Here is a 24,461-nt window from a genome sequence, read left to right as displayed (position 1 = left end):
GCTGAAGTGGTTAAGTTGGGGTCAAATGTGGTTCAGTACCTCCTTGGCATGCTCAGAAGGCTGTGTGTGTAATGCTTGCTGACATGGAGACAGGCAGGGGAATTGCCTTGCGCTGAAGAATTTCCAGGGCCTGGGAGGGGCCTACAGGTGTTCCAGAAGGAGGTGCTCACTTTGTCCACCCTGGTGTCCGCCGGTTTGGGGTAGAGCTGGTGCCAGGGCAGCTGCCTTGAGCCTGGTGGTCTTCCTGGCAAGAGCTTCAGCCTCTCATCAAACCCACCCCAAGGGGATGGACAGAGAAGGGGTCTGTTTCCTGCCTGGCCCATTCCTGCCTCCCACCCCTCCTCTGAAACACACACACACAAGGCTCCTGATCAGGGCTTACTGCTCACAACGGCACTGAATTCACAGCAAATCCTTCTCCCTTTCTCTCTCAAAGCAAGCAGTAGAGATAGAGTTACAGCTCTGAGGAGAGGCCTGGAAAATGTTGTGTGAGGCACACCCCAGGATCCCTGTCCTGGAGGATGCAAATGGCTCAACTTCAGAGGCACCAGGAACCCAGTTCCCGAGAAATTGACCCCAGTCGTAAAATAATCAGGTTACTGATAGCACCTGCCCCTGGTTACACGCCATGGATACAGGCACGTTTCCACCATTTCCCCTCTGGTCTCCCATTTTCTCCTCCTCCTGGGCTGGGCAGCGGTTGGTGCTAGTTTGCCTGCAGAGGAGGAAGGGCCTCAGAGCCTGGGTGGAGAGAAACTGAACCTGCCCGTGAATTCTGGACTGCAGATAAGAGTAGGGAGGGTCTGGTCGGCTCCTCTCCTCCTGCCCAGAGTCAGGGCTCCCTGACTGGGGTGTGTCCCAGGAGCAGCCTTGGGTGGTGTCTTCCTGCCGCCCCCCCCCACCCCAGCTCTTGAGTTCCCTTTCCAGAAGGGCAGTTGACCCAATCGCCCTGTGACCCCGCAAGTGGCTCAGGTCCTTTGGCGCCGAATAAATGATGACCTTTTGTCAACAGGTGGGCAAGGCTGCAGCCTGCAGGGTGTCTGAAGCCAGAGCCAGGAGTCACGTGGGGTCTAGGAAGAGGGGCCCCAGAAGTAATGGATTGTACACACTCCTTTATTTTTTAATGAACGTTTCAATGAAGTTTGTTTACAGAAAGAGAAATTAGTAAACCAGGTTTCCTTGAGATTCCAGAGTGCCCGACTTGTGACCTCTGGGCCTGCTCTCCGTAACCCTCACCATCACCTCTTACAGGTCCCTCAGGCCCAGCTATGTCCCACTCTGCTCATCGCTGATAGGCTCTGAATTATGTGCTGGTAATTGCCTGTGTCACTGGCCTGCTCCTGGAGCCTGGGCCTGGGGTGAGCCGGTGAGGTGACAGTCTGCAGGGGGCTCTGCCGTAGCAGATGGATGGCAAAGGGGGCTTGGGCAGCCTTCTCTTGGTAGGTCCACCTGGAAGTGAGGATGTGGGAGTTGATTTGGATTGGAACTTATAGTTTGGTGTATTTTTTTAAGTTAGGCCTCATAAATTTGATTTCTTACTTAAAAATTTACTGTATCAGGGACTTCCCTGGTGGCCCAGTGGCTAAGGCACTGCGTTCCCAGTGCAGGGGGCCAGGGTTTGATTCCTGGTGGAAGAACTAGATCCCACATGGCACAGCTAAAGATCCAGCAGGCCACAGCTCAGACCACAGCTAAGGCCAAATAAAAATAAATAAAGTTTTAAAAGTTTATGTATCAGTGGTATCAAAAGCTTAATAGAACCATCACCCACAGAACAGGGATTCATGTGGCAAAACACTGGGGGCTGTGGCACACTCACTGGGGATAGCTTGATAGTGAATAAGTGGAGACGGGGTTCCCCAGCCTCCTTCTCCTTCAGTGCCTACACGTGGGTCAAAAGTCGTGTCTCTCCTTCCCTAAATAACAGGGCCCTGGAGGGAAGGAGTTCTGCTGTGGTCTCAGCGCTCCTAACACAGCACCAGCACATAGTAGGTGGTCCATCAGTGCACATCTATTCACTGATAAGAGTGGTCCAGGTGTGGGTGTAAATATAGCTTCATCTCCCGTGAATTTCCTTTGGGTCTCATCCTGAGACGCTTTGTTGTTAAGGCATCTGGTTCTTTCCACTGAAGGGAGGAAGTGTGGTGAGGCGGCCCCTCGGAGTGGTGGACTGTGATGTGGGTGCTGAGCAGACTGCTTGGGTTCCGATCTCACGAGCCCTGGGGCAGCTGAGGCAGGTCCAAGGTGGGGAGGGCGAGTACCAGATCTGGAGAGAGGCCTGACATGGGTGCCTGCTGTTCCTATTGGACAAGGAAAGCTCAGACAACCCTCGTCTCAGAGCCCCTCATGGATGGGCACTGGGTGCTCTTCCTTATTGGGTGGTCACAATTCAGTGTAAAATGTAGCCCACCTCTGCCCAGTTTGGCCTGTCTGGGCAGGGAGATGTGGAGAGGGGCCATTTGGGCGAACAGTTAAGTGAGCTGAGCCAGAGAAACCCGAGGCTCTGCATGGGGGCGCCTGGCAGCTGCAGGCAGGGAATGCCACACGGCAGCATGCTGCCACCCGCCTGCCAGCCAGGGTCCAGGTTTCATATGGTCTCCATTCAGGAACCATGTGTAACAGGACCAAGCCCCTGCTCGTCAGACTGATGCCGCATCCTCGTTAAACCCCAGTGTCATGCCAGGCAACTCAGCCAATTTGACTGGTCTCACTGGCTTTGTCCAGAGAACACAGAGCCCGCTCCCCACTCTTGGAAGGACTTAAGGCTGTCTCGGGGGAGAAAGGGCAGAGAGCCACCGTGCTGGCCGCTGCAGCTGAGTTCTCTGCTGCCCAACTGCCAGGCTGATGGTACAGACAAGCAGGCCATGTGAGGCGAGGTGCGGTGGACCCTAAGCTGGACTTGATGGAGAAGGGGGACGTGCGTTTGGAGTTTGGGTTCTGAGGTGCCGCAGCACTGTGAGCATTCCAGGTGATGGGCTGGGAAGGAAGCTAGCGTCCGGGCCTTCAGGACTGCACGCTTCTGGCTCTGCTCATGACCTTGGGCGAGTGCCTTCACCCCTTGGAGCCTCAGCTTCCTCATCTGTAGAATGGGGCTGATAACTGCATGCACCCAATGGGCCTATGGTGCACTTGGCAACTGATAAACCATGGCTTCTGTCGTCGTTAAACTGTGGCCGAGGGGCTAGAGTGAGGTTCAGCACTGCACCAGCGGTTCTGAATTTTCCTTGCTCATTGATGAAGAAAACCTGTGTGTTTGATGGAACTCCTTTCTCTGAGTGGAAGATGCCCACCCGGGATTATGTGCCCCTTAGGAGGAGACACCCCCGAATGGCTTCACTGCCCACGCAGCTCACGCATCCCCTAGTTCCAGTGGCCTCCTGACTGCCTGCTGGAACCCACCAGCCCCCCCACACACACCGCCTGTCACAACCTCCCTCACTTCTGCAAGCCTCTGCTCTGTCGTCTGACGGCAAGGCCCTTCTTGGCCACTCTGGGAAACGCAGTCCTGCAGGTCCCTCGCCCCTCTTGTCCTGCTTTATTCTTTATCGTGTTGCCCTAACACTCCTGATATTATGAGTTTTTCTGCTGATGGTCCCTCTCCCCCGGTGTCCCTCTCCACAGTGAGCACCAGGAAAGCCATGACTTGTCCACAGGTAAATTTTCCAGCATCTAAATGCAGTAGACCTGGGTTTGATCCCTGAGTTGAGAAGGTCCTTTGGAGAAGGGAATGGCTACCCACTTCAGTATTCTGGCCTGGAGAATTCTATGGACTGTATAGTCCGTGGGGTCACAAAGAGTTGGACGCAACTGAGCGAGTTTCACATAGATGTTCATTAAATAACTTGTTGAATGGATGGAGAATTTTGAGTGAGTGGTGCTTCCAGATGTTAATAGATTACTTGGTCCTTTAAGTCACAAGTGTTTCCACAAGAGCCAGGAGAAGGCCTTCCTACTTCAGCCGGGACTTCAGGGTCCAGTGACCCCAGGACAGCCAGGAAGGAGCCAACAGCCCACTCGAGGATGGCCTCGTTCCTGGCTCCCAGAACCCAGATGGCCCTACCCCTCTGAGGGTCCTTCTCCCCACCTGCTCACCGCCCCTTACCCTCCTGTCCCTGCCCAGTTAGCACAGGGAGAGTCATGTTGCCCTTTTTGAAGAGAGAACCCTTTGAACGTGCGTGTATCCCTCCAGGTATGAGAATCCAGTCTGAGTAAGCGGGCTTTCACCCAGGGACGGCTATGGGGGCGCATTCTTGTGTATGAGGAGCAGAGAGCCTGTGGGAGGGAGGCAGGGCAGCTGTGTGTGTGTGGGGGTGGGTGGTGGGCCCCTAGGGCATACGTGGTCCCTGTGCCCCGAGGCTCTGTGCGAGCAGCGTGGGGACCCCTGAGCTGGGCAGAGCTGTCATCCTCCTGATTCAGCGGCAGAGGGTACCCACTCCTCTGTGCTGCCCAGAAGCTGTAAATCCCAGGAAACTCCCTGCCAGCCAGGCTGGTGGGGGAGGGCGTGGGGGAGCACCCACTGGTTCCCTAATAGCACTTGCAGAGCAGATGTGTCTGCCTCGGACAGCAGCCGAAGAAAGTTCAAACCGAAGTGTGTTTGCTTGCTGTAAAAGAGACCTCTGTGAGGGGCCCCTGGAGGGAGGTTTTGGGGGGGATGGTGCTCTGCCAGAGGTCCTTACTGGGGGCCCACAGAGGCCATTGTATCTTGCCGGATGGGGGAGGGGAGGGGGCAAAGCCAGAGCTCCAGGGTGTGGGAGCTGCTGGGTCATCTTTCTTGCGTTTTACAGCCAGCTCCCAAAGACAGTTGCTAGCTGCTGCTCCTGAAAGAGGCAGGGCCTGAAGGAGGTGGGGTCCCTTCCCACTGGAGGGCTGGGTGGAAGGGGCCCCGCCCCGGGGGTTCCCGGATGCCTGGCCCAGGGCTGGCTGAAGCCAGCAAGGGGAGAGGAGGCAGGCGTGGTCCTCGCCTGCAGGCCCTCCGGCTGTTTGGAAGGCCCTGGCGGCCCCCCAGGCCCTTGAGCCGAACCCCCTTTGCGGTCTGATCCAAACCCTCGCCTGCCCCACCCCCTTCCTTCGCTATACTTCTGGGGCTGGCCTTTTCAGCTCTGGAAGCCGCCCAAGAGCATATCTTTGAAGCACAGCAAAGGTTAGGAAGGAGGAAGACAGAAATGTCCTCTGGGCTGGGGGAGTGGGAGAAAGGAATTCCATGCATGCTCCACGGGAGTTGGGCGGCTGGCGTGGTGGGGGCCATCAGCCTGGCCTCAGCAGTGCCCGACGTGTCCTGCTGCCCACGTCTGCCCGCCTGGCCCTACGTGGAGTGAACCCTCCTCCCAAGGCTATTGGCAGGGAATGGGGAGCAGTGGCCCTTGTTTACGGCGCTGCTTCAACCTTGGCTCACAGGGGGTAAGAGCCAGGCCCTGCCACCCGCCCCTACAGGATGCGAGACCTCATAATTGTCTTCAATTACAGCCAGCACCGGCCCTCAGCCCCAGCTTCCTACAGGAACCAGAGCCCCAGCCACTTCCATGGGTGGAGGGGTAAGGGGAGAAGCCTATCCCCACTGCAAGGTTTGGGGGTGCCCTATGGCCTATGGGGCAGTCCCAAACACCCTCGGGCCCTTGGGTTCATCCTGTATGCTGCCGAGGGCCTGCAGAGAGCCTGTCCCTGTTGAACGCCCACCTTCTTTGTCCCTGATCAGGATGAAACTTCTGTGAGCAGTGAAGATTTTGATATGAACGACTCCACATGGATGTCAGCTGACCCACACCTGGCCTCCAGCCTGAGTCCCAGCCAGGACGAGAGGATGCGGAGCCCACAAAACCTCCACAGCCAAGAGGACGGTGAGTGTTCCTTCGTGGCCAGCAGGGGAAGGGTTGTGTCTGCGCCAGGAGCCTAGGAATCTCCAGGGGGTAGACTCTGGGTTGGAGCCTCCAGGGGTGGCCGAGGCTCAGGCTGGCAGCGGCCCCCAGCGTTCTCAGTATCTCCACAGGCCCTGCTGCCCCAGCCCTTAGTTCCAGGAAGAGCAGTTGTTCCTCCCAAAGGTGAATGGCTCAGAGCTCTTTTGGGGATTGGCAGCCTGACCACATCCCGCCACTTTGTCTGTTTTGATGCTCACGGGATGGTGGGATGTGGATTTCAAAGTTATCATGATTCAGGTCTGGGAAGGTTAACAGTGTGCCTGACCCAGAACAGTCCACCACCCAATCATGAAAACGGGAGTTGGGCTTTGTGGCCGGATGTGAGGCTCTGAGACAGGGTCCCTGCCTGTCCCTGGTGAGCAAGCAGACACTGTGCTTGTCTGTTGTGTGCCCCCGGCCCCTCACGATAGGAGGTGGGCCGGCTGAGGCTCTGTCCAGATCTGCCCTGGCCCCCCCATCCCCCCCACCCTCCAGGGCCAGCCCGGCAGCCTCCTCCAGCCTCCCTTGGAACAGAAGCATCTTCTTGGGGTGGGAGAGTTGGGGTCAGGGTCAGACCCCAGAGGTCTCCTCCGGCACTCTTGCGTCGAGCCCCCCAAACTGGGCCCACCTCAGTTAGACGTGGCTGTGGGTGTGCGGTGGCACCTGTGGGCAGAGTGTCCTGGGCTGGGCTCTGATTTTCCGGGCGGACACAAGGTGGGTGGGGGAAGAGCTGGAGAGAACTGGGGTGTAGAGCTGCAATTAGGAGGGGTCGAAGGTCAGGGCCTGGAATGTGGGAGGGAAGGTGCAGGGTTAAAAAGGGGTGTAGTGTTAACTCTGCGAAATAGGTTAGCCTTAAAGAGTAAATAAGGAGTAGGAGCCTTGCAGTTTGGGTCAAAGTTCGTCTCCATGGCGGAACCTGTGTGCCTGGCTCCCCGCAGCCTTCAGAGGCCTGAAATCTGGCTTTGTCTGGGAGGAGGCCCAGCACAGACACAGCCAGGGTGGCCCATCCACCGGCTGGGGAGCCCTGGGTGTGGTTCTGTGAGGAACGGGGTGCGAGGCTGCTGGGAAAGAAAAGGCTTTTGTCCCTTGACGCCTCAGGAGGTCAGTGCGACCCCCTCGTGCTGCCTCCCAGACCAGCACCTCCTTCTGGCGTTCCCACGGGTGGGGGCTGGGTGGGGGCACCACGTGCTGGGGATGGGGGGGCCCTGGGGTGAGATGTGCCCAGCAGCTGGCCTCCCGCCTCATCTGAGCTGATTGAGGGCCACACCCAAGGGCCACACCAGCGAAGCTCAGCCCGAAGCTGTGGACAGTACCTTCCCAAGAAGGATCCGGAGCATTTATTTATAACCCCCCGCCCGGAGAAGTAGGACTGAATGGGGGCCGTGGTCCCCAGCTCATCCTCAACAATTCTTATGCTGTTATTGCTTACAGCCACCTTTTGGGGGGCTCATGTCTGGCAGAGACACTTTCCAGAGAGATCTGGTGATCTGGGGGCCTCCAGCATCAGGTCTGGGGCTGGGCGGGAAGGGTCACAGGACTTCCTCGGTTACAGGGCTAATGGGGTCAGTGTGTCCCCGCAGCTGGCCCCAGAGGAGCCAGGTGGGAGAGCCAAGCCGGGTGTCTTCACACATGTCCTCCCCTGCCCCACCCACCACCTCCCCTCCCCAGCTGCCCAGGTCCCCCCTGGCTGTGGGTGCTGGGGCCCAGGTCGGCTGGCCTGCTGACAGGACGAGGGTGTTCATCAGGGCGGGCAGCCAGAGCTGGAGACAGGGAGGATGGTGTTGACCATGATACCATCAATTTAATCATTTCATCAGAGCCTGTGTCTGGAGGCTGTGGGTTGACGTGCTGGCCAGAGGCCGACCCACACCCCGCGCAGAAGGTCGCAGGCCCAGAGAGACCAGTTGACCTGATCATCCTACTGCCCTTCTAGTCCTAGTTCTGGTGGTGACCACCATGTCTGTCCAGACCGGTGGGCTCCCAAGGGGTTTGGGCTGGGCACAGACCCAGCCTGGAGTCCTTCTTCAGCCCCCAAGCCCCCACGGAGGCACGCAAACAGCCCCCTCTTTGAAGGTGCCTGCAGTGCAGATGTGAACTGGAAACCCACTCTCATCAGTGAAAGTTGGAAGGAAACTGTCAGGGTCTTCAGGGTGTTCTCCTGTCCCCTGTTGTTAAGGAAGGACTGGGCAGGGGCAGGTCAGGCGGGGGCTCTGTCTGAATCCAGCCACAACCCTCCATGGTCTCCACGTCTCCACTCCCTGCTCCTGTGCCTTGATCCAGAGGCTTCTCCAGCACACACCAACCCCCAGGGCGGCTTGGTGCTCAGCCTCTGGCCCTCGGCACTCCATGTCTGAGGCCCCCATTGTGAGCTCTGTAAGGGGTGGACCACGTGGATCCTGCTCTCTGCTGTGTCCCTGGTGACTCTGGTTCTTTGCCTGGTGCATTATAGGGGCCTGCTGAATATCTGTTGCCCAAATGAGTAAAGGAACGAGCATTTATTGAGTCCCTCCCTCCCCGACCCCGAACACACCAGCCAGAGAGGATAGAGGTTGGCTCCTTGTTGCGGCCAAGTCAGGTTCTTTGTTCGTGGGATTTCTGCCCTCCCCCCCAGCCTGAGTACCTGGGTCTTTTTCTTTTAGCCAGAAAATGTGGGGGCTCCCAGGGCTGTGTCAGGGAGCATCTCACCTCTGCTGACCAGGAGTGCAGCCCAGAGCATTTCAAAAAACCAGGCAGTTTGCACAGGTTCACACCTGTTGGTGGATGTGTTGGGGCCCTTCTCCTCTTCCACCACCTCCTCCACCTCTTCCTCTTTCAAATTTTAACCAAGGCAGATGGAAGCTGGGCCTCGGCAGGGCAGATCCTGTGGCCCAGGCCAGGAATGAAGCAGGCCAGTTCTCACTCCCGGGAGCTTGTCTGCGCTTCACCGGGAGTGGGAGCATGCTTGCTGGTGCTTTCATCCCCAAGCCTGCCACCACCTGGGAGGCCTCACATCAGAGAGCGCCTCTATGGACCCCATTCCCAGCTTATTGACATCACAGCAGGGGTGCTTGGCTGGGGAGCCCCGAAGTGCTTCCTCATCAGGGTGGAGCTGCTGTGGGTGAGCACATGGCTCTCACCCGGGCTCAGGAGGGAACTGCTGATCAGTGAGCGAACTGGGGCCATCTGGCCAGAGTTGGGGGATGCCAAGGCTGCTCCCCTCCTCTTTTCTCTTTGGCAGGCATTGAGGCCATGTGTGAGGTTCCCCAGAAGATGGGCATGGGAGTCTGGGGACCAGAAGAGGCTGCCCCCCTGGAAAATCAGAGCACTGCCTTCTTAGGCCGAGTGATCCAGGCTGTTCCCACCACTGCCTCCAGTCCACGTATAGCCAGGTCCCCCCAGACCGGCACTAAGCACCAGCTGAGGGTTTGGACTTTCTTTGGAGTCCGAACAGAACCCTGGTCTCATCATAGGTGCCTGGAAAACACTCTGGCCCAGGGCTGCATTTCAGGACGTGGAGAGGAGGACAGTTGGAAAAAGCCAACTGTTGAGCCCGTGTCCAGAGACGCTATGGTCGGGCGTTACTTAGGACTGAACAGCACATCTGTGTGTAGTTACGCCCCGTCAGTGGGATGATGTGTTTGATGGCCATCTCTTCCTCAGATCCTGAGTAAGCACTCTGAGAGCCAGTTCTCTGGTGCCCAGCACAGAGCAGGTGGAGGAGTGTCTGTTAAATGAGTAAGTGAACGGGGGTGCAGGCTGGGCAGGTGAGTCAGCGTCCCTGGACGTCAGAGGCGTGGCCAGGCTAGGGCCCTCTCCGTCTTCCATTTCCCCTTGATGTGCTTCATCAGGCCTCTTGCTCTGCCCCTTCCTGAGCGGAAAATGTGAAGCCTGGCCCCCAGAAGGGATGCAGGGGGTGGGGAGCGGACATTACTCACCTCCCGGGCAGACAGGAAGTCAGCTCCAGGGCAGAACCCAGGGTCCTGCTTCTTTCTTCCTGCAGGGTCGTGGCGGGGGGTGGGGGATGATGGTGCTGGGTAGGAGCTGGGGGGCTGCTGGGGGGCTCTTGTTAGTGCCTGTCAGATGAGAGGCGCCTCCAGTCTCAGGCCTCTGGGACCCACTGGAGCTCAGCTTGCCTCCCCCTGGGGACATGGTGCCAAAACTTCCTGCCTGGACGCCTGGAGCCTCCCCTCCAGGACCCGTCACCACGTCAGGACCGAGGCACTGAGGGTCCTGGCTTAAGCCCTTGGTTCTTTCAGGACTCTCCACTGGGTCTGTCACATGAATACTGAGCCCTGTGGCCCAGGAGGCTGATAAACCCTTCCTGGCTTTGTCCCTTCCAAGAGCCTGCAGGAGAGGGGCAGGTGCTCAGAACCGGGGACCCCTGCCAGGTTGTAAGCTGTCTGAGGGCAGGAGATGTGTCTCTGAAAAAACGTCGTTTCACATCTATTACATTCATTGTAGATAATAGAAAATAAACAGAGGAGCAAAAAAAAAGCAATCAAAATTATCAGTGTTTGGGACATGTTTTTCTTTGTCTTTTCTGTGTATGTAATCAGTCTTGTTTTCTTTATTTAAAAAAAAAAAAAAAGGAGGAGGGATCATGTAGTGTTGGAGTCACCTTTTTTTCCTAGAAGTTGTCTCGCCTCTCCCCTGCACTGATACTGCATTTTTAAAGGTGGTCCAATTATCCTGGTGATTGGAAGCCCCAGTCCTGACCCCACTTTTTGCTGAACTCTGTGCTGTTATCCTGGTGATTGGAAGCCCCAGTCCTGACCCCACTTTCTGCTGAACTCTGTGCTGATGGCAGTTGGCTGTGGGCTCAGAGCTGTGACTAGGCCTTTCCTACAAGGTGACTTGGCCAGATCCTATGTGACCACAAGGGTGTCTGTGACCCCAGAGCCTGAGTCTGGACCACTCATGGGGAAGGGCGTTCCAGCCCCTCTTTCTCGTTATCACAAACCGTGCAGCATGGAGTAGCCTCAGGGCCAAGCGTCCTCTTCTGGGCTTTATCCCCAGCCCTCGACTCAGGGCAGGTGCCCAGCGAACAGCTGTTCAGAAGCCCGTGGCGGAGCTGGGGGACCAGCAGAGGCACCTTGGAGGAGGCCACAGTGTGCTGTTCAGGCAAGTGTATAGCAGCCCAGGAAGCTTGGGCGGTACGGCAGGAGGAGGCTGGGAGGAGAGGAAGATGCTGGATGGCAGGATAGGGGGCTTCTTGGGTCACTTGTCTCCAGAAACTCCTGGTGACCCCAAGCTTCAGCCAGGAGAGAGGGCCCCGGCCAGTTGAGGGGCTGGCATTCGAGGGTTCCAGGAGGAACGAGAGAGATGAGGCTGCCTCTTGGACCTGGGGTCTCAACCGGACATGGCTCCCTGCTGGTGGCCTTTGGCACCCTGCCAGGGCTCCCCTGAGCAGGTCCTGGCCTGCCCTGGTCCTGCAGTGCAGTCTGAAGCAAGTTGCTCACCTCTGATCCCTGGCTTGGGTCTGTAGTGTGCCCTGGGTGACTGCAGCCATTAATCCTGGTGTGTCTCAGGAGCCCTTTGTGAGGCCCAAGGCTTCCTGCTTCCTGCTCTTGCTGCCCTTGGATGGGGCCCTCCATTACCCAGAAATGCAAACTGGACAGCGGGGGCAATCACTGGGGGGCAGGCGTGTGACTTGCTTGCCCAGGGCTCCGTATTTACGGCAGTGCTGCCTCTCCTGCCCTTGCCTCTCTCCCCGTCGTGGGCTCCTCCCTGGTGTCCACAGGGCAGGTCTGAGCGGGAGTGTGCCCCAACCCAGACACGCTGCCCCAGCCCAGACTCGGATCTGCCTCTGCTCCCACCTTGTTGTGTGGCCAGTCACTCCCCCTCACTGGATGGCTGGTGAGGACCGGACGATGTGTGGACGAGGAAGGCTGGGTTGGATGGGGATGGGATTATTTCTCTCAGGTGGTCAGGTTGGTGCAGGGGGTCCTGACGAAGAGCTGGAGGTGGAAGGCCATGGCTAGCTGGCACTCACAGGCTGAGGGGCTGGAGGTGGGTCAGGGGCCTCCTTTGAAAGACTGAGCGGTCCTCCTCATTTCCTCATCCCCTGGACCCTTCGCTGGTCCAGTCTGTCTCCTCATCCTTCCAGGTCTTTCTCGATCCCGTCTGCCCACTGAGCCCTGTGGGCTTTGGACCACAGCTCTCTTTACAAGCTCACTACCTGGGTGCTCACAGCTTGCTCTAGCATCTCCTGAAGTCCCAGCCCACTCCCCACCCACATGTACCAGGACTTGTGGGGGCACCTTACATCTCCCAGGACCCTGCAGATCTCCTGGAATCTGCACACCTAGACCCATCCCAAGCTCCCACGCTGCTGGCTGCAAGTTAACACTGCCGTCCAAGGAGAAGGCACCTGGGCAGCCGCTTACCCACTGGGTGCTGGCCACTGTGGGCACTCAGGCTGCTCAGGAGTGTTCCCAGCTAGGGGTGGAAGCTGCTCATTTGAGGGAACAGGCAAGAGGCCGTCCTGCAAGTGGGGTCGGGACCCGGCCACCAGGCTCAGAGGCAGTCACCCACATTTGCGCCTGGGCTTCGTCCATTTCACGTGTCATCTGCCCATGATGGCCACCCCAGCAGGGGCCCCAAGCTTCATGGCCTGCTGCAGCCTGCGGCCAGTGGCCCTGACAGTCGTGGTTGGACATCCTCCCTGATCACTGTTGACACGTAGGGAAGGCTGTGACTGCTTCGCTTCGGCCTCCCTGGGATGGCTTCCTGCAGTGGGCTTTTAAACTGAGCCTCCCCTCCCCGACGCCTGCTGGTCTTGGTCCTGACACCACCTGTCTCAGGTGAGGCTGGAAGCTATGTCTGGGCCTCATTCTCTGGCTACTGGTCACTTCCTCGCTCCTTCTAGATTAGTGGCTCTTAGCTCCTATTCAAGGCTCTGAATGTCCACACCGGATGGAGAGGTGGTAGCAGTGGCCTCTTGCCGTTTATCCTCCCCGGCCAGGAGCGGAGAACTAGGACCCAAGCCCTTCTGGGGATTGGCTGTGGGCTGCCCCGCCAGTCCCGGGTCACAGGAAAGTGTCCATCATCAGCTGGGCTGCAGGCAGCTCAGACAATGCTGAGCTGTTCTGGCCTCTGGCCGCCACGGGGTAAGGGAGGCCAGGAGACAGCACCGAGAGATCCCTTTATCCCTGGAGCAGGCTGGCCCCACACAGCCCCGGCCTTGTGCAGCCTGCCAGGGTCTTAGGCCCTCACAGGCCCCCAGATGCCCATAGAGGTGAAGTTCACCTGCTAAGAAAGAGAAAGGGAGATCCCTTGCACACCTGGAAGATTCACCTAGGCCTGCTCAGCCATTGGGGTGTCAGAGCCCTGCCCCCCTCCCCAGCCCAGGACCTATGGAGACCCAGCTGCCCACTGACCCTCTACGGAGGCAGGCCGGCCGTACAGGAGAGGAGGCCGGGGAAGGGGTGTGCCCCAGAGGCATCACCACCCGAGCCTGTCCAAGGGTGGCGTTCCTGGGAACCAGGAAGTAACCAGGGCCACGTCGGCGTCATCACTCTGACCTAAGGACTGGGATGCACCGAAGCGAGACCGGCTTCTGGGCAGACTGGCGGAAGGCCTGCACACAAGCGTACAGGCTCCGGGGCCAGGGCCCTGCCCCGTGACTCCTTCACACACGGTTGTCCGAAGTCATTCTGTTTGCTCTGAACACATCATTTGTTGTGGGGTTGGGGCAAGGGATGCAGGGGAGCTGCTCTCTTAGCTAGAGCTTAGCACACTGAGTCAGCATTGAGTTCTCACTGTGCGTGCTTGTCCTTGAGGGTGGGGCCAAGGAAACTTGGGCCTGGGAAGACATAGACCTCGGCAGTCCGTACAGAGAGTGGTTCCCCTGGGGCGCATTTGGCCAGTATTTACTGGGGAGGGGGCTGTGGAGAGTAGGGCAGTGGCAGGGGTGGAGGGCTGTCCTGTAGTACAGTTGGGCAAGCCAAGGCCAGAGAAGAAAGCACTGGGTGGGGGTGCTCTGGGGCCTCAGGCCACACTGGGGCCTGTCTGTCTTTCTGTTCACACTGTGATGGTGAGGACCTCCCCCTGGGGGCCTTTGGTTCCTTCCTGCTGTCTGTTCTGGGGGAGGTGGGGTGCAAAGCAGGCACAGTGAGTCTGCCCGGCGCCTGCCACATACTTGGTGCCCACCCCCACTGAAGACGGCCCCCAACCCTGTCCCCACTGCAAGCCCTGCTCAGGCCACCTGCCCAAGACCCCAGCTCTCATCTGCAACTTGGGACTGAGACCCCAGGGTCCCTGCACTGAGAGAAGTGATTTCAGGTTAGGGGGAACATCACAAAAATCTGGGTGTGCCCTAATGTGGGAGCCACAGACCGCTATTGAAAAGGGCTCATGCAAACTCAGGCGTACCATGGGTGTAAAATACACACAGAGTTTCCAAGGCTTTCTATGAAAAAGGATGTATAAAGTAGCTTGAGTTTAACACAGTATTACGTGTTGAAAAGATAATATTTTGGCTATATTGGGTTAAATAAAATAGATTATTAAAATTTACCCCACCTGTTTTATTTTCTTTTTACATTTTTTAATGTGGCTACTAGAAAATTAACAATTCCTTACGTGGCTCACATTAAGTGTCTGTTGGACAGCGCCACTCTGGACTCTGAGGGCCCTCAGGTGTTGACACCAGCTTAAGGAATGAGTCATAAAAGGTTGATCAGGACGATGGATGCTGTGGAATAGAGGTGTTGGGGGTGGTTCGGGGGCAAGAATGCAGGCCAGATGGAGAGCTGGACTGGGCCAGGCCTTTGGAACCACAGGGATGGAGCAGGGTGGCATTCATGAGGGGCAGCTAGGGGGCCGTGGGGGTCTGAAGGCCAAGCTGTGGGGCAGGTGCCCAGTGTGTCCCCACCACCCAGGATGGGGGAGTCCTAGTGACACCACCTCACCCAGCTCCTCAGTGTCCCCCATTTGACCCCGGGGCCCTCCCCCTTCCTTCCGGGAGGAAGAGCAGGGTAGCCTGCCAGGAGCCTGGCGCTCCAGGGAACTATGCATCATGTAAACACAGCCCAGCCGCTGGCCTTTGTCAGAGCAGGCGGAGGCCAGGCCTGGCCTGACGCACCCCAAATTCAGAGCAGAGTCGGTGCCCCCAGACTGCAGCCCGAAGCCACGTGGGTGAGGGGGCAGGGACTGGCTCTTCCAGATCCAGCCCCAGCCCCCTCCGCCCCTGGCTGGCTCCAGCTCTCTTGCTTCCCCACCTCCTCCCCAGCTCGTCTCTGGTGTGTGTGAATTATTGATGCTCCCTTCTCTCCCCTGCCTGGAAGCTGGCAGAGAAGGGAGACGCTGCCTGCCTTGCCACACCTCTGGCCATAGCAGGCCGCCAGCACCCAGAACCCGTGAGGCCATATGTATGTACGCCCTGGGACCGTGGGCCAGCAGACCTTTGCACCCTTGCCCAGCCCTCCTTGGGAGCCAGTGAGGGTCGCCCCTGGGAGAGGGTGCCACTGGCTGTGGCCCCAGGGCCCGGTGTGGCAATTGGCTGCTCGCACAGAGCTGGGCTTGTGCGGGCTGCGGGGCGCTGGCGCCCACATAAGGGCATTGTTTGCCGAGGTAAAAGGGGTTTTTGTCTCCTTCTGGAGACTGGACAGAAGGAGGAACAATTTCCCCCATTCATCACTAATTCCCCCATTTGAATAGCAGCACATTGCCCCACGTTACATAGATGGGCACACAGTCCTTCCCTGCCCGGAGGCATTCCGGGCCCAGGTGGTGGGCCCTGTGTCCCTGCCCAGTCTGGGGAGCTGCTCTTCGCCGGAGCCCGGGAGGCCTGGTTTTGTGAAAATGCTCAGAAGGGGTGCATTCCCTCTGCTTCCCTGTGGTTCCGCACCGCACTTGTCCCTGTCACTGAAGCCACAGGTTGGGGGCTGTCTTGTCCTGCTGGCGTGATTCTGGGCTCTGGCAGGCTGGCCGTGGGTGGGGTGCCCACCCTGGAGGGGCCCCCTGCACAGCCACGCAGGTCAGGACCAGGTGGAGACAAGAGGGTCACTTCCAGCTCCGCGTCACATGCCTGGAGGCCTGCACCCCGGAAGGTCCGACTCCAGCACTCCAGGTGCCCGTGGGGCCAGCTGGGTTCTTTCACAGGGTCATAAAGTGTCAGAGCCCAAGAGGGCGTCAGCGGCAACTCCCTAGGCTGCAGATAAGAGGAGCCAGGGAGGCGGGCTGTGCCCAAGGTCAGGAGGCAGCAAGGCCCTGCACCTGTTCCCCCGGCACCGCTCCTTTGGGCACGGGTTTGGGTCCATGACCGTGTCTCCCTTAAATCACATTGTTTTTGGAGAGGGTGGTGGGCGAGGCAAGAGTTGCGAGTGGATCAGAACCCCGCTTGCCCTGGCCTGCGATGCTGATGTTTCTCCCTGTTCCTTCTTTCCCCAGACAGTGACAGGCAGGTCTCTGGGCCGGGGCTGTGCTAGGGTGCTGGCGGTGGGCCCTGCTGCTGGCCCCTCCTGGGGTTAGGGAGGGCCACGATGAGGAGAGAGCCCCGGGGTGGTGGTGGGGGGAGGCTCCATTCCCTTGGGCCCTCCTAGGGCTAGAACCGTGGACTACTCAGAGTCCAGACCAGGCCCACATGATGCGACCTGCCTCCAGCCAGCTTTTGCAGTTAAGGAAATCATTGGGTCCTGTAACCAGAAGTCTATGGCTTTCTTTGGCTTTAGGCACGGATGGATTTTGGGGGGACTGGTCTGTGCTGGACTGTCAGCCCTGCTGGGGCTCCCTGCTGAGTGAGCTCTGCAACCCCTGGGCTGATGGCAGAGTATTTCTTCGTTTCTGCAGACGCCCCTGGACTGACTTCCGTGGGCCCATCGCGGATCGCTGTGATGGACTGTGCTGACCGGCTGGGCTTGGGGCATAGGCTCACCCTTGGGAGACACGGGGTGCCCTTGCCAAAGGGAGAGGGCTGTGGTTTCTGGAGAGACAGGAACCACCTGGGGCAGCTGACAAGGGGGCTGGGCACAGACCACAGACAGAACATGTGAGAAGGTGATAAATGCTCTGGAAAACTGGGTAAAGGAGTCAGTGTCAGAGTGGGGGCAGCGAGGTCGTGCTGAGAAGGTGACCTTTCAGCAAAGCCCTGGAGTGGGAGGGGACACGGAGTGTCCTGAGATGAGGGGACAGTAAGTGCCAAGGCCAGGGCACAGCTGGATGGGGCAACATCTGGGGATGGGGTGGGGGTGGGGTGCTGCCAGGAGGGCCCAGCAGGAGGCCTGGGGAGGGTTTGGCTTCAGTTTGGGGGTTTGAACTCAGTCCAAGGGCTGCGGCTGGATCATAGCCACTGCCAGGGTTGGTGGGTGGGCATTGACAGGTAACACTTCACCCCCAGCAGCTCCTTTAACCTGCTGGCCTTAGAGGGCTTCTGCACTTGCCCCTGACCTTCTCAGCGCTGTTCTTAGAGGCTTCTTCCATGGGCTACTTCCTCCAGAAACCCTACCCTGCCTCCCTCCTGCACAGCGCCCACTCTAGACTCCCCCTCCCCGGGGGGAGCGCCACAGAGGGCTGGTCTGGAACTCGGGCCTTGAGCTCGCCGCAGAGGAGGAGGGGTTGCAGGGACAGGGATCAAGGACACAAAGCACACAAGGCTCTCCCCAGAGCCGAGTCCTGTGGACCCCGTTTGGTTTCTTGCTCCTTAGAGGGCAGCAAGCACCCCCGTCTTCCCCTGCTGTGTCCCCAGTGCCTCACACAGGCCTGACGCCCAGCAGGTGTTCGAGGCAGGGAGGGACGAGCACAGGGGTTCGTGGCCCTGTCCCTCCCCCACCTCCCCTCACCTGCCCACCTCAGATCTGGCACCAAGCTGGTCTCTGAGGGGCCCCCGGAAACCCACAGTCCAGTCTGGGAGAGTATGTGTTACAAAGTGAGAAAGCCTGCGGTCAGGGAACCAGTTGTTTGTCTTTTTCTTCAGCACCGATTTGCTGTGTTGGGTACTGTCTACACCTTATAAATCCTATTTTACTGACATGGCACCCATTTTGAAAGGAGGCGAAGGGGCATCTGCAGGGACACACAGCCCCTGCCTTCTGCCTAAAGCCCGTGGCCTCCCGGTCAACAGAGTTGCAGGCAGTCTGTAAGCAGGTTGAGGGCGGCGTGATGGGTTGAGGCGGGGGGTGCTTGTGACTCGCCTGTGCCCCCTGAGGTGGGCTCTGTGTGTGTGGCTGGCTTTCCCGGCCCCCAGGTGCAGAGTGGAGGTGGGAGAGGCTTGACCTGCGGGTCCATGGGGTGGCAGCAGATGGAGCTTGTAAACTGGGGCCCACTGGCCTCCTCCAGGATTTTTGTTTTGTTTTGCTTTGGGGGAATTTTTTGTGGTGATAAATTGTGTAAAACAGAATTTGCCACTTTGTAACCATTTTTAAGTGTACAGTTCAGCAGCATTAAGTACACTGACCATGTCGTGTAACCAGCGCACATTATTTCCAAGATAGAGTTCGCATTACTGTAAATAGAAACTCTGCAACCATTAAGCAGTAACTCTCTGTTCCACCCAAACCCAAGCCCCTTGAGACCCTCAGATATTCTCATTCTCTGTGGATGTGATGATTCTCGATATTGATATTGCACGTGTGTCCTCTTTCAATATCTGTCCGGCTGTGTCTGACTCATTTCACTTGATGCTATCATTTCCAGAGTTCATCCATGTTGTAGCATGTATCAGAATTTCATTCCTTTTTATGACCGAATATCTCATTGCATAATTAGGCCACGTTTGGTTTGTCTGTTTGTCCAGCAAGTTTCTTCAAAATGTAAACAATGTGAGTCAGTCACCAATATTTAAAAACCTGGATATTTACACATGGGTGCCTATTTCCAGTTTTCTTCTAAAAACTTGGAATACATAGCTGCACAAGGTCCAGACTCCTGGCCTTGTGGGTCTCATCTGCCCAGCCATTTCCCTGCCAGACTGGGGTGGCATCTACCTCGGAGGAGGGGCTGTGCTACCATTGGAGCCACTGCCTGTGACTCCCTGGGTGGGCAGGTGAGGTGCACAGCCCTGGGGTAAGGGTGTTGGGAGCTCGAGTCTAGGCCAGCACCCTGGGCTCCTGAGCTGGAGGGCCTGGGAAAACACACACGCACACATTCACACGCACACACGTGCATCCTTAGAGCATCCAAGCCTCCTTCATGCTCATGCCTGGAGATGCACAGGGCAAGAGGGGCCTTCCTCCCTGGAGAGAATCTGGTTGGGAGGTAGGCAGTTGGGGTGCCACCTCTTGGGCCTGTGCCCACTGTGATGTGTCAAGAGGCCTTGGGCCTGATGCCCAGGCTGAGCATTGTGACATTGGCTCCCTTTGTGCCTGGTGTGGTACCCACTGACCTCCAAGCAACCCCTCCTTCCAGAGGAGGAAGGCTAGGCCCTCTGAGGTCAAGCAAGTGGCTGGTTATAGAGTGGTACAGGGTGTGAAGTCACGCCTGCCAGGTGGGCTAAGAATAGGCACTGGCCAGAGCTCAGGGGAGCTCAGACGGTCAGCCAGGATGGACGTGATCCTTGCTCTCCCATCTCCTGGGCCCTGGCAGAGACTCCCAAAACCCCAGATGTTGGGGCTTCTCCGGCAGCTAGGCCGAGCCCTGGTGGGGAGGTGGGCAGCTCTCAGGTCTGCACCTGAGCTGGTTGAGGAGGCATGACATATCCCTTGGAGGGCTGGGCACAGGCTGTGGTCGGGTCTGTGAGTACCTCTTTCCCAGGGACCGTGGAGGGAGGAGGTCTGCTCTGAGAAGGCAGCGTTGGGCCAGCCAGTAAAGGCGGACTCATATTTACTGAGCTGGACACAACAAGGCAGGCAGATTAACAGAGGCCTGGAGCTGTGAGGTTCAGCAGTGGCCAGTACAGTGGGACCTGGGCTGGGGGAGGCTGCAGAGGTCACACCGGCAAGAGTGCAGACTCTCCTTGGGCAGGCTGTGGGCAACAGGAAGGTGGGGACTAGGGCAGTGATAATTGGGCTGGTGCTGGGAAAGGGAAGGGTGGAGACAGGTGCAAGGGTGTGACCAAGGGAAGCTGGAGTGCTGAAGAGGGAACTCAGCCAAGAAGACTAGATGGAAGGTGGGGGGTGGGTGTGGCTTGGCAGTTTGGCAGCCCATTCACTTCCCATGTGTTTCAGCAGTGAGCATCTTGTGCCCTCAGGAGGACTGGCCTCTTGGCCATAGTCTCTGCTATGCTTCTCAGCTTGGGACCGGGCCAGCATGCAGTAGGTGCTCAATAAATACTGCTGGCAAGTTTGTTTATCCCACAAATGTCTAGATTGGTCACTGGAGACACTGTCAGAAGAAAACCAGACCCATCTGTGATTGAGGAGGAGGGGATGGGCGGTGAACTTCCAGAGGGTAGCAGGGCGGCTGGCCTGGGGACTCGGGGATGTAGCTGAGCAAGGTGGGGATCTGTGGGGCAGCCTTGAGTAGAGCCTGGAGCGACCCTGCAGGAGGATGGAGAGAGCAGTGACTGCCCAGAGGAAGAGGAGAAGGAGGGGCAGCCTGGCCCAGGGGACCTGCGGCAGCTGAGGGGGAGGGGTGCCGCTGCGCGGAGGCCTTCCCATCCCCCTCCGCCCTGGGCCTTGGCTGCTTGATGGGCAGCCTGGCCCCGCCCCTGGGCAACCGGCAGGCCAGCGATTGGTTGGCGCACTAGAGCCGCTCGGTCGCCATGGGGACGCTCGGGAGGTGCGCGTGCCCAGTGCCCAGCACCAAGGACTAAATCTTCATAATCTGCTGGCTGGGAGGGGTGGGGGTGGGGTCGTGCACGACCCTGCCCGGGGGGAAGGGGTGTCCTGGGATGCGGTCAGGGCTCCCTGCGGCCGCCCCTCCCCCACCCACCGTGGTGGCAGGTGCAGAGCCGCTTGGGCACCTGGGCTTCACCAGGAACCACGCGGTACTCACCTGACGGTAACCCCGGGAGCTAGACTGTAGCTTGGGCCTCTGCCTTCTCAGCTGACCAAGCAGGAGGCCGGGGGCAGGGTCGGGGAAAGGAGCCTGAAACTCATCGGATAGCCCCCGAGTTCTAAGTTTGTCGTCCTGGATTCCCTGGCAATGCTGTGCTCTCTGCAGCAGGGGGCGCCCTCCACAGGGCTTTGTAGGGCTGTCGCCGCAGGAAAGGCGGGATGGCCCACTGAGGGGCCACGGACAGAGCCCCTGCAGCCCTGGCTCTGGGTGTCCAGTGTCGTGTGGCCATGCGGGGAGGCAGGTCTGTGTCTACACGGGCTGGCCAGGGTTGGGCCCAGGCCTGCTTTGCCAGGAGCAGGGGTGTCACAGTGGAGCCATCCTTCAAGTCAGGGGGTGGAGAAATTCCAGGGTCTGTGGTGGGGACTTGTCCTGTGGGGAAGAGGGTGTGAAGGGGTTAGGCAGTGGTGAGCCAGGGGTGTCAGAGGACCTCTGGGCCAGTACCGGGTGGATCAGACTGGAGGCTGCAGCCGCTCATCCCAGACCCTCGAAGCTGAATGTGGCGTTTGTGGGGGTGGACCGCAGGAAGCCACCATGCCCTGCACACTTCCCTGGCTGCTCTGTTCCTGGTGGCACCGGTTTCTGGCAGCAGGACCCTGCCCCCCACCTCGGGGCTGGGGTAAGGCTTGGAGCCTCCAGCAGGGACAGCAATGCTCTCCTGCCCAGGGATGCCTGTGAGGACTACACAGGGCAAGTATCACTTCCCTGAGCTGCCCTGCCACATACCTGGGGGTGTCTCGGGGGTTGGTGGGTGCTGGGGTGGGGCCTCACATCCAGGCCTCTCATTCCAGACGACTCCTCCTCTGAGAGCGGCAGCGGTAATGGCTCCTCCACCCTGAACCCCTCGACCTCCAGCAGCACGCAGGGAGACCCGGCCTTCCCCGAGATGAACGGCAACGGCACCGTGGCCCCCATGGACTTCACCGCCAGCGCCGAGGATCAGCCCATCAACCTGTGTGACAAGCTCCCGCAGGGCTCCACTCTGGGCACGCCCTCCTACCCCTCCGATGGCTGTGGCGCCGATGGACTGCGGAGCCGTGTCAAGTACGGGGTGAAGACCACCCCCGAGGTGTGTGGGGCTGTGGGCTCCCCACAGCTGTGAGCTTTGGCCACTCCTGCATACACGGCAGGGTTGTGTGAGGCTGATGTGAAATCGCATGTTACCCGGGGCTGTGGCCACCACCAGCGGAGGCAGGGTGGTGGCCGTGGCCACTGTGCCATCATTTGCCTGGGGAGGGCCTGAAACGGGAGCAAGCCCCTCACTTCTCCGCCTGCGTCCCCATCTGTGAAGTGAGGTTGTTGGCCTGGGCCCTAGTGGAGGTGGGGAGGGACCTGTGGCCTGGCCCCTCTGCCTCCAGAGCAGGGTCCGCTGTTAAGAGCAGCTGCAGGCAGGCTTCATTCAGCAGAGGCCCCAGGCTTCCCATTTGCTGACTGGTCTGCACGCTTGTCCCCATTTTACAGATGGTGCAGATTGAGGTCTTGGTGGCCTCAGGGACGTGGAGGTATAAAATCCAGTAGACCAGTCTGAGGGGGGCAGATAGATGCCCCCCATTGGGCCTCCCCCACCTTCTCCTGTTACTTCTGCAGGTCACCTCCAGACCACTAAGATCTGCAGCGTGGCCTTGGGTGTGGGAGCTACCCCGAGGAGAGGGCATTTTCTCCTGCCAGAGCTGGGGGGCCAGAGGTGCCTTCTCAGACCCCTACTCTCCTGGGCTCCAGCCGAGGCCCCTGTCCAGGTTCCTTCTCCTCCCGGGGCTGTTTCCTTTTCTGCAGAGGGTGTAGGGTGGGTACCAATGCTGGCCTGCAGTGGAATCTCTCATGGGACGTTTCTATACAAGAGTCTCTATACATTCGTCATACGGTCAGTGTACCCAAGCCCAGGCCACAGAGCCAGGACTGGCAGCGCATCGTCCTCCCCCTCCACTTTTATTTTTCTAATTTATTTTTTGGCTGAGCTCTGTGGCATGTAGGATCTTAGTTCCCCGACCAGAGATCGAACCTGTGCCCCCTGCATTGGAAGTGTGGAGTCCTAACCACTGGACCACCAGGGAAGTCCCCGTCCTCCCCTCTTTGGGTCCCAGTGGCAGGCACAGCCTCTGCACGGCAGGCAGAGAGCTGGCACGTGTGAGGTGGCCACTGTGAGATGGGAGGGTGAGTGTCTCCTACAGTCTGTCTCCTCTCACCCTGGCGGAGGATCTGTCAAGGAGCGCCTGGGAATGTGACTGACCCATGGCACCTTTGACCCTCCTGTGCGAGTCTGACACAGCCTGGCGGGAGGCCAGAGGACCTGGCTGTCCCTGGCCCTTCAGAGACTAGGTGTGGTGGGTACTAGGTGTGATCGAGAGATGGGCACAAGGCCAGGGACCCTGGGAAGGCTGGCCCTGCTGGGTGTGGTTGGTTACATGGAGGCTGGTGGTGGCAGCTGCTGCCGGACAGGGCAGCAGTCAGTGTCCGTCTTTATCTGCTTGTTCATCAGCAAGAGCTGGGTACCACCTGGGCCACTGTATAGCCATGTGGCAGGGTCTGATCTGTTTCCTGGGGCTGGCTACCTACTAGAAGCTATCCTCCATGAGGGCAGAGACCGTGTCTCCAGGACACTGCCGGTCAGGACGCGCCGAAGCCACAAACTTTCTAAAAGTTTGGCCTTCCCAGAGCATGTGTGGCAGGGGGCAGGAGACAGGATGGGAGCTGAGCCATAAAGGATGAAAAAGAGGGGAAAAGCAGGGAGCTAGGGAAGGGCTCCTTATTCTGGAGGGCAGGGGAGGGGTCCCGTCTCTGCTCCTGCTGCAGGACAGGGTGGTTGCCCCGTGGGCTGGGCCTGGTTCCCTCTCTTCTTTCTACACACGGGCTCTACATCAGGCTCCCGGTGACTTCCGGGGGTGGCGGCAGACGGGAGAAGCCCAGCCTGGGAACTGCGGGGATGCTCTGGCTGATGGCCGTCTCCTTGGCTGGTTCTCTCCCAGCCCATCTGTTCCCCATCCCCGACAGACAGCACATTCGCTGCTTTTGTGACAGCTCGGTTGTCAGCTCGGGGTTGCAGCCCCTTGGGGACGAGGGAGGAAAACCCTGAAGCCAGAATGGATCTTGGCACAAACAGAAGAGGCTGGCTGGTGGCGGGAACCCTTTCTGTGTCTGCCTTTCCCTTGCATGAGGAGGCAAGTCGTGGTGTGGGTGCTGCAACCCCCTCCAGTGAGCTTCTCCAGGGCATCAGTTCTGGGGGTCCTGCCTACAGCCGCCCAGAGAGGGGCGGCCGCATCGCTGTCCCCGCTTCAGAGGTGAAGGGAGCAGGAAGGAAAGTGACCCGGCCCACAGTCAGGACCTCGGAGCATGGCTCACAGGGCAGCTGGGTGTGCCCAAACCCCCCAGTCCCCACGTTCGCCGTGACCTGACCCCCTGCCCTGGCCTCTTCAGTCCCCCCCTTACAGCTCGGGGAGTTATGACTCCATCAAAACCGAGGTCAGTGGCTGCCCCGAGGACCTGACCGTGGGCCGGGCCCCCACGGCAGATGACGACGACGACGACCACGATGACCATGAGGACAATGACAAGATGAACGACTCGGAGGGCATGGACCCTGAGCGCCTCAAGGCCTTCAACGTGAGTGCTCGCCTGGGGTGGACGGGGTGGGGGCGCAGTGGGCCAGCCCTGCCCACCGCCCGT

The 24,461-nt window shown here is 58.9% G+C and overlaps 1 protein-coding gene across 6 annotated transcripts in view; it reads left to right on the top strand.

Annotated features, from left to right (window-relative positions):
* Positions 1 to 24,461, top strand: part of NOL4L (nucleolar protein 4 like) — a 131,274-nt gene that overhangs the window by 97,760 nt on the left and 9,053 nt on the right. For 4 of the 6 annotated variants that reach the window (XM_061437245.1, XM_061437244.1, XM_061437249.1 and 1 more), the window contains 3 exons: positions 5,693 to 5,834; positions 21,593 to 21,870; positions 24,213 to 24,398. In XM_061437245.1, coding sequence (XP_061293229.1) covers positions 5,693 to 5,834; positions 21,593 to 21,870; positions 24,213 to 24,398 — 606 coding nt within the window. Of the gene's footprint in view, positions 1 to 5,137; positions 5,398 to 5,418; positions 5,532 to 5,692; positions 5,835 to 21,592; positions 21,871 to 24,212; positions 24,399 to 24,461 lie in introns of those variants that run through there. The other 2 variants (XM_061437246.1, XM_061437247.1) reach the window with 2 other exon arrangements.

The sequence above is a fragment of the Bos javanicus genome, chromosome 13 (assembly GCF_032452875.1).
Source record: "Bos javanicus breed banteng chromosome 13, ARS-OSU_banteng_1.0, whole genome shotgun sequence".
NCBI classification, from domain to species: Eukaryota; Metazoa; Chordata; class Mammalia; order Artiodactyla; family Bovidae; genus Bos; species Bos javanicus.
Note: the sequence above shows the minus strand (reverse complement) of the source record. Positions and strands in the feature narration are given on the sequence as shown.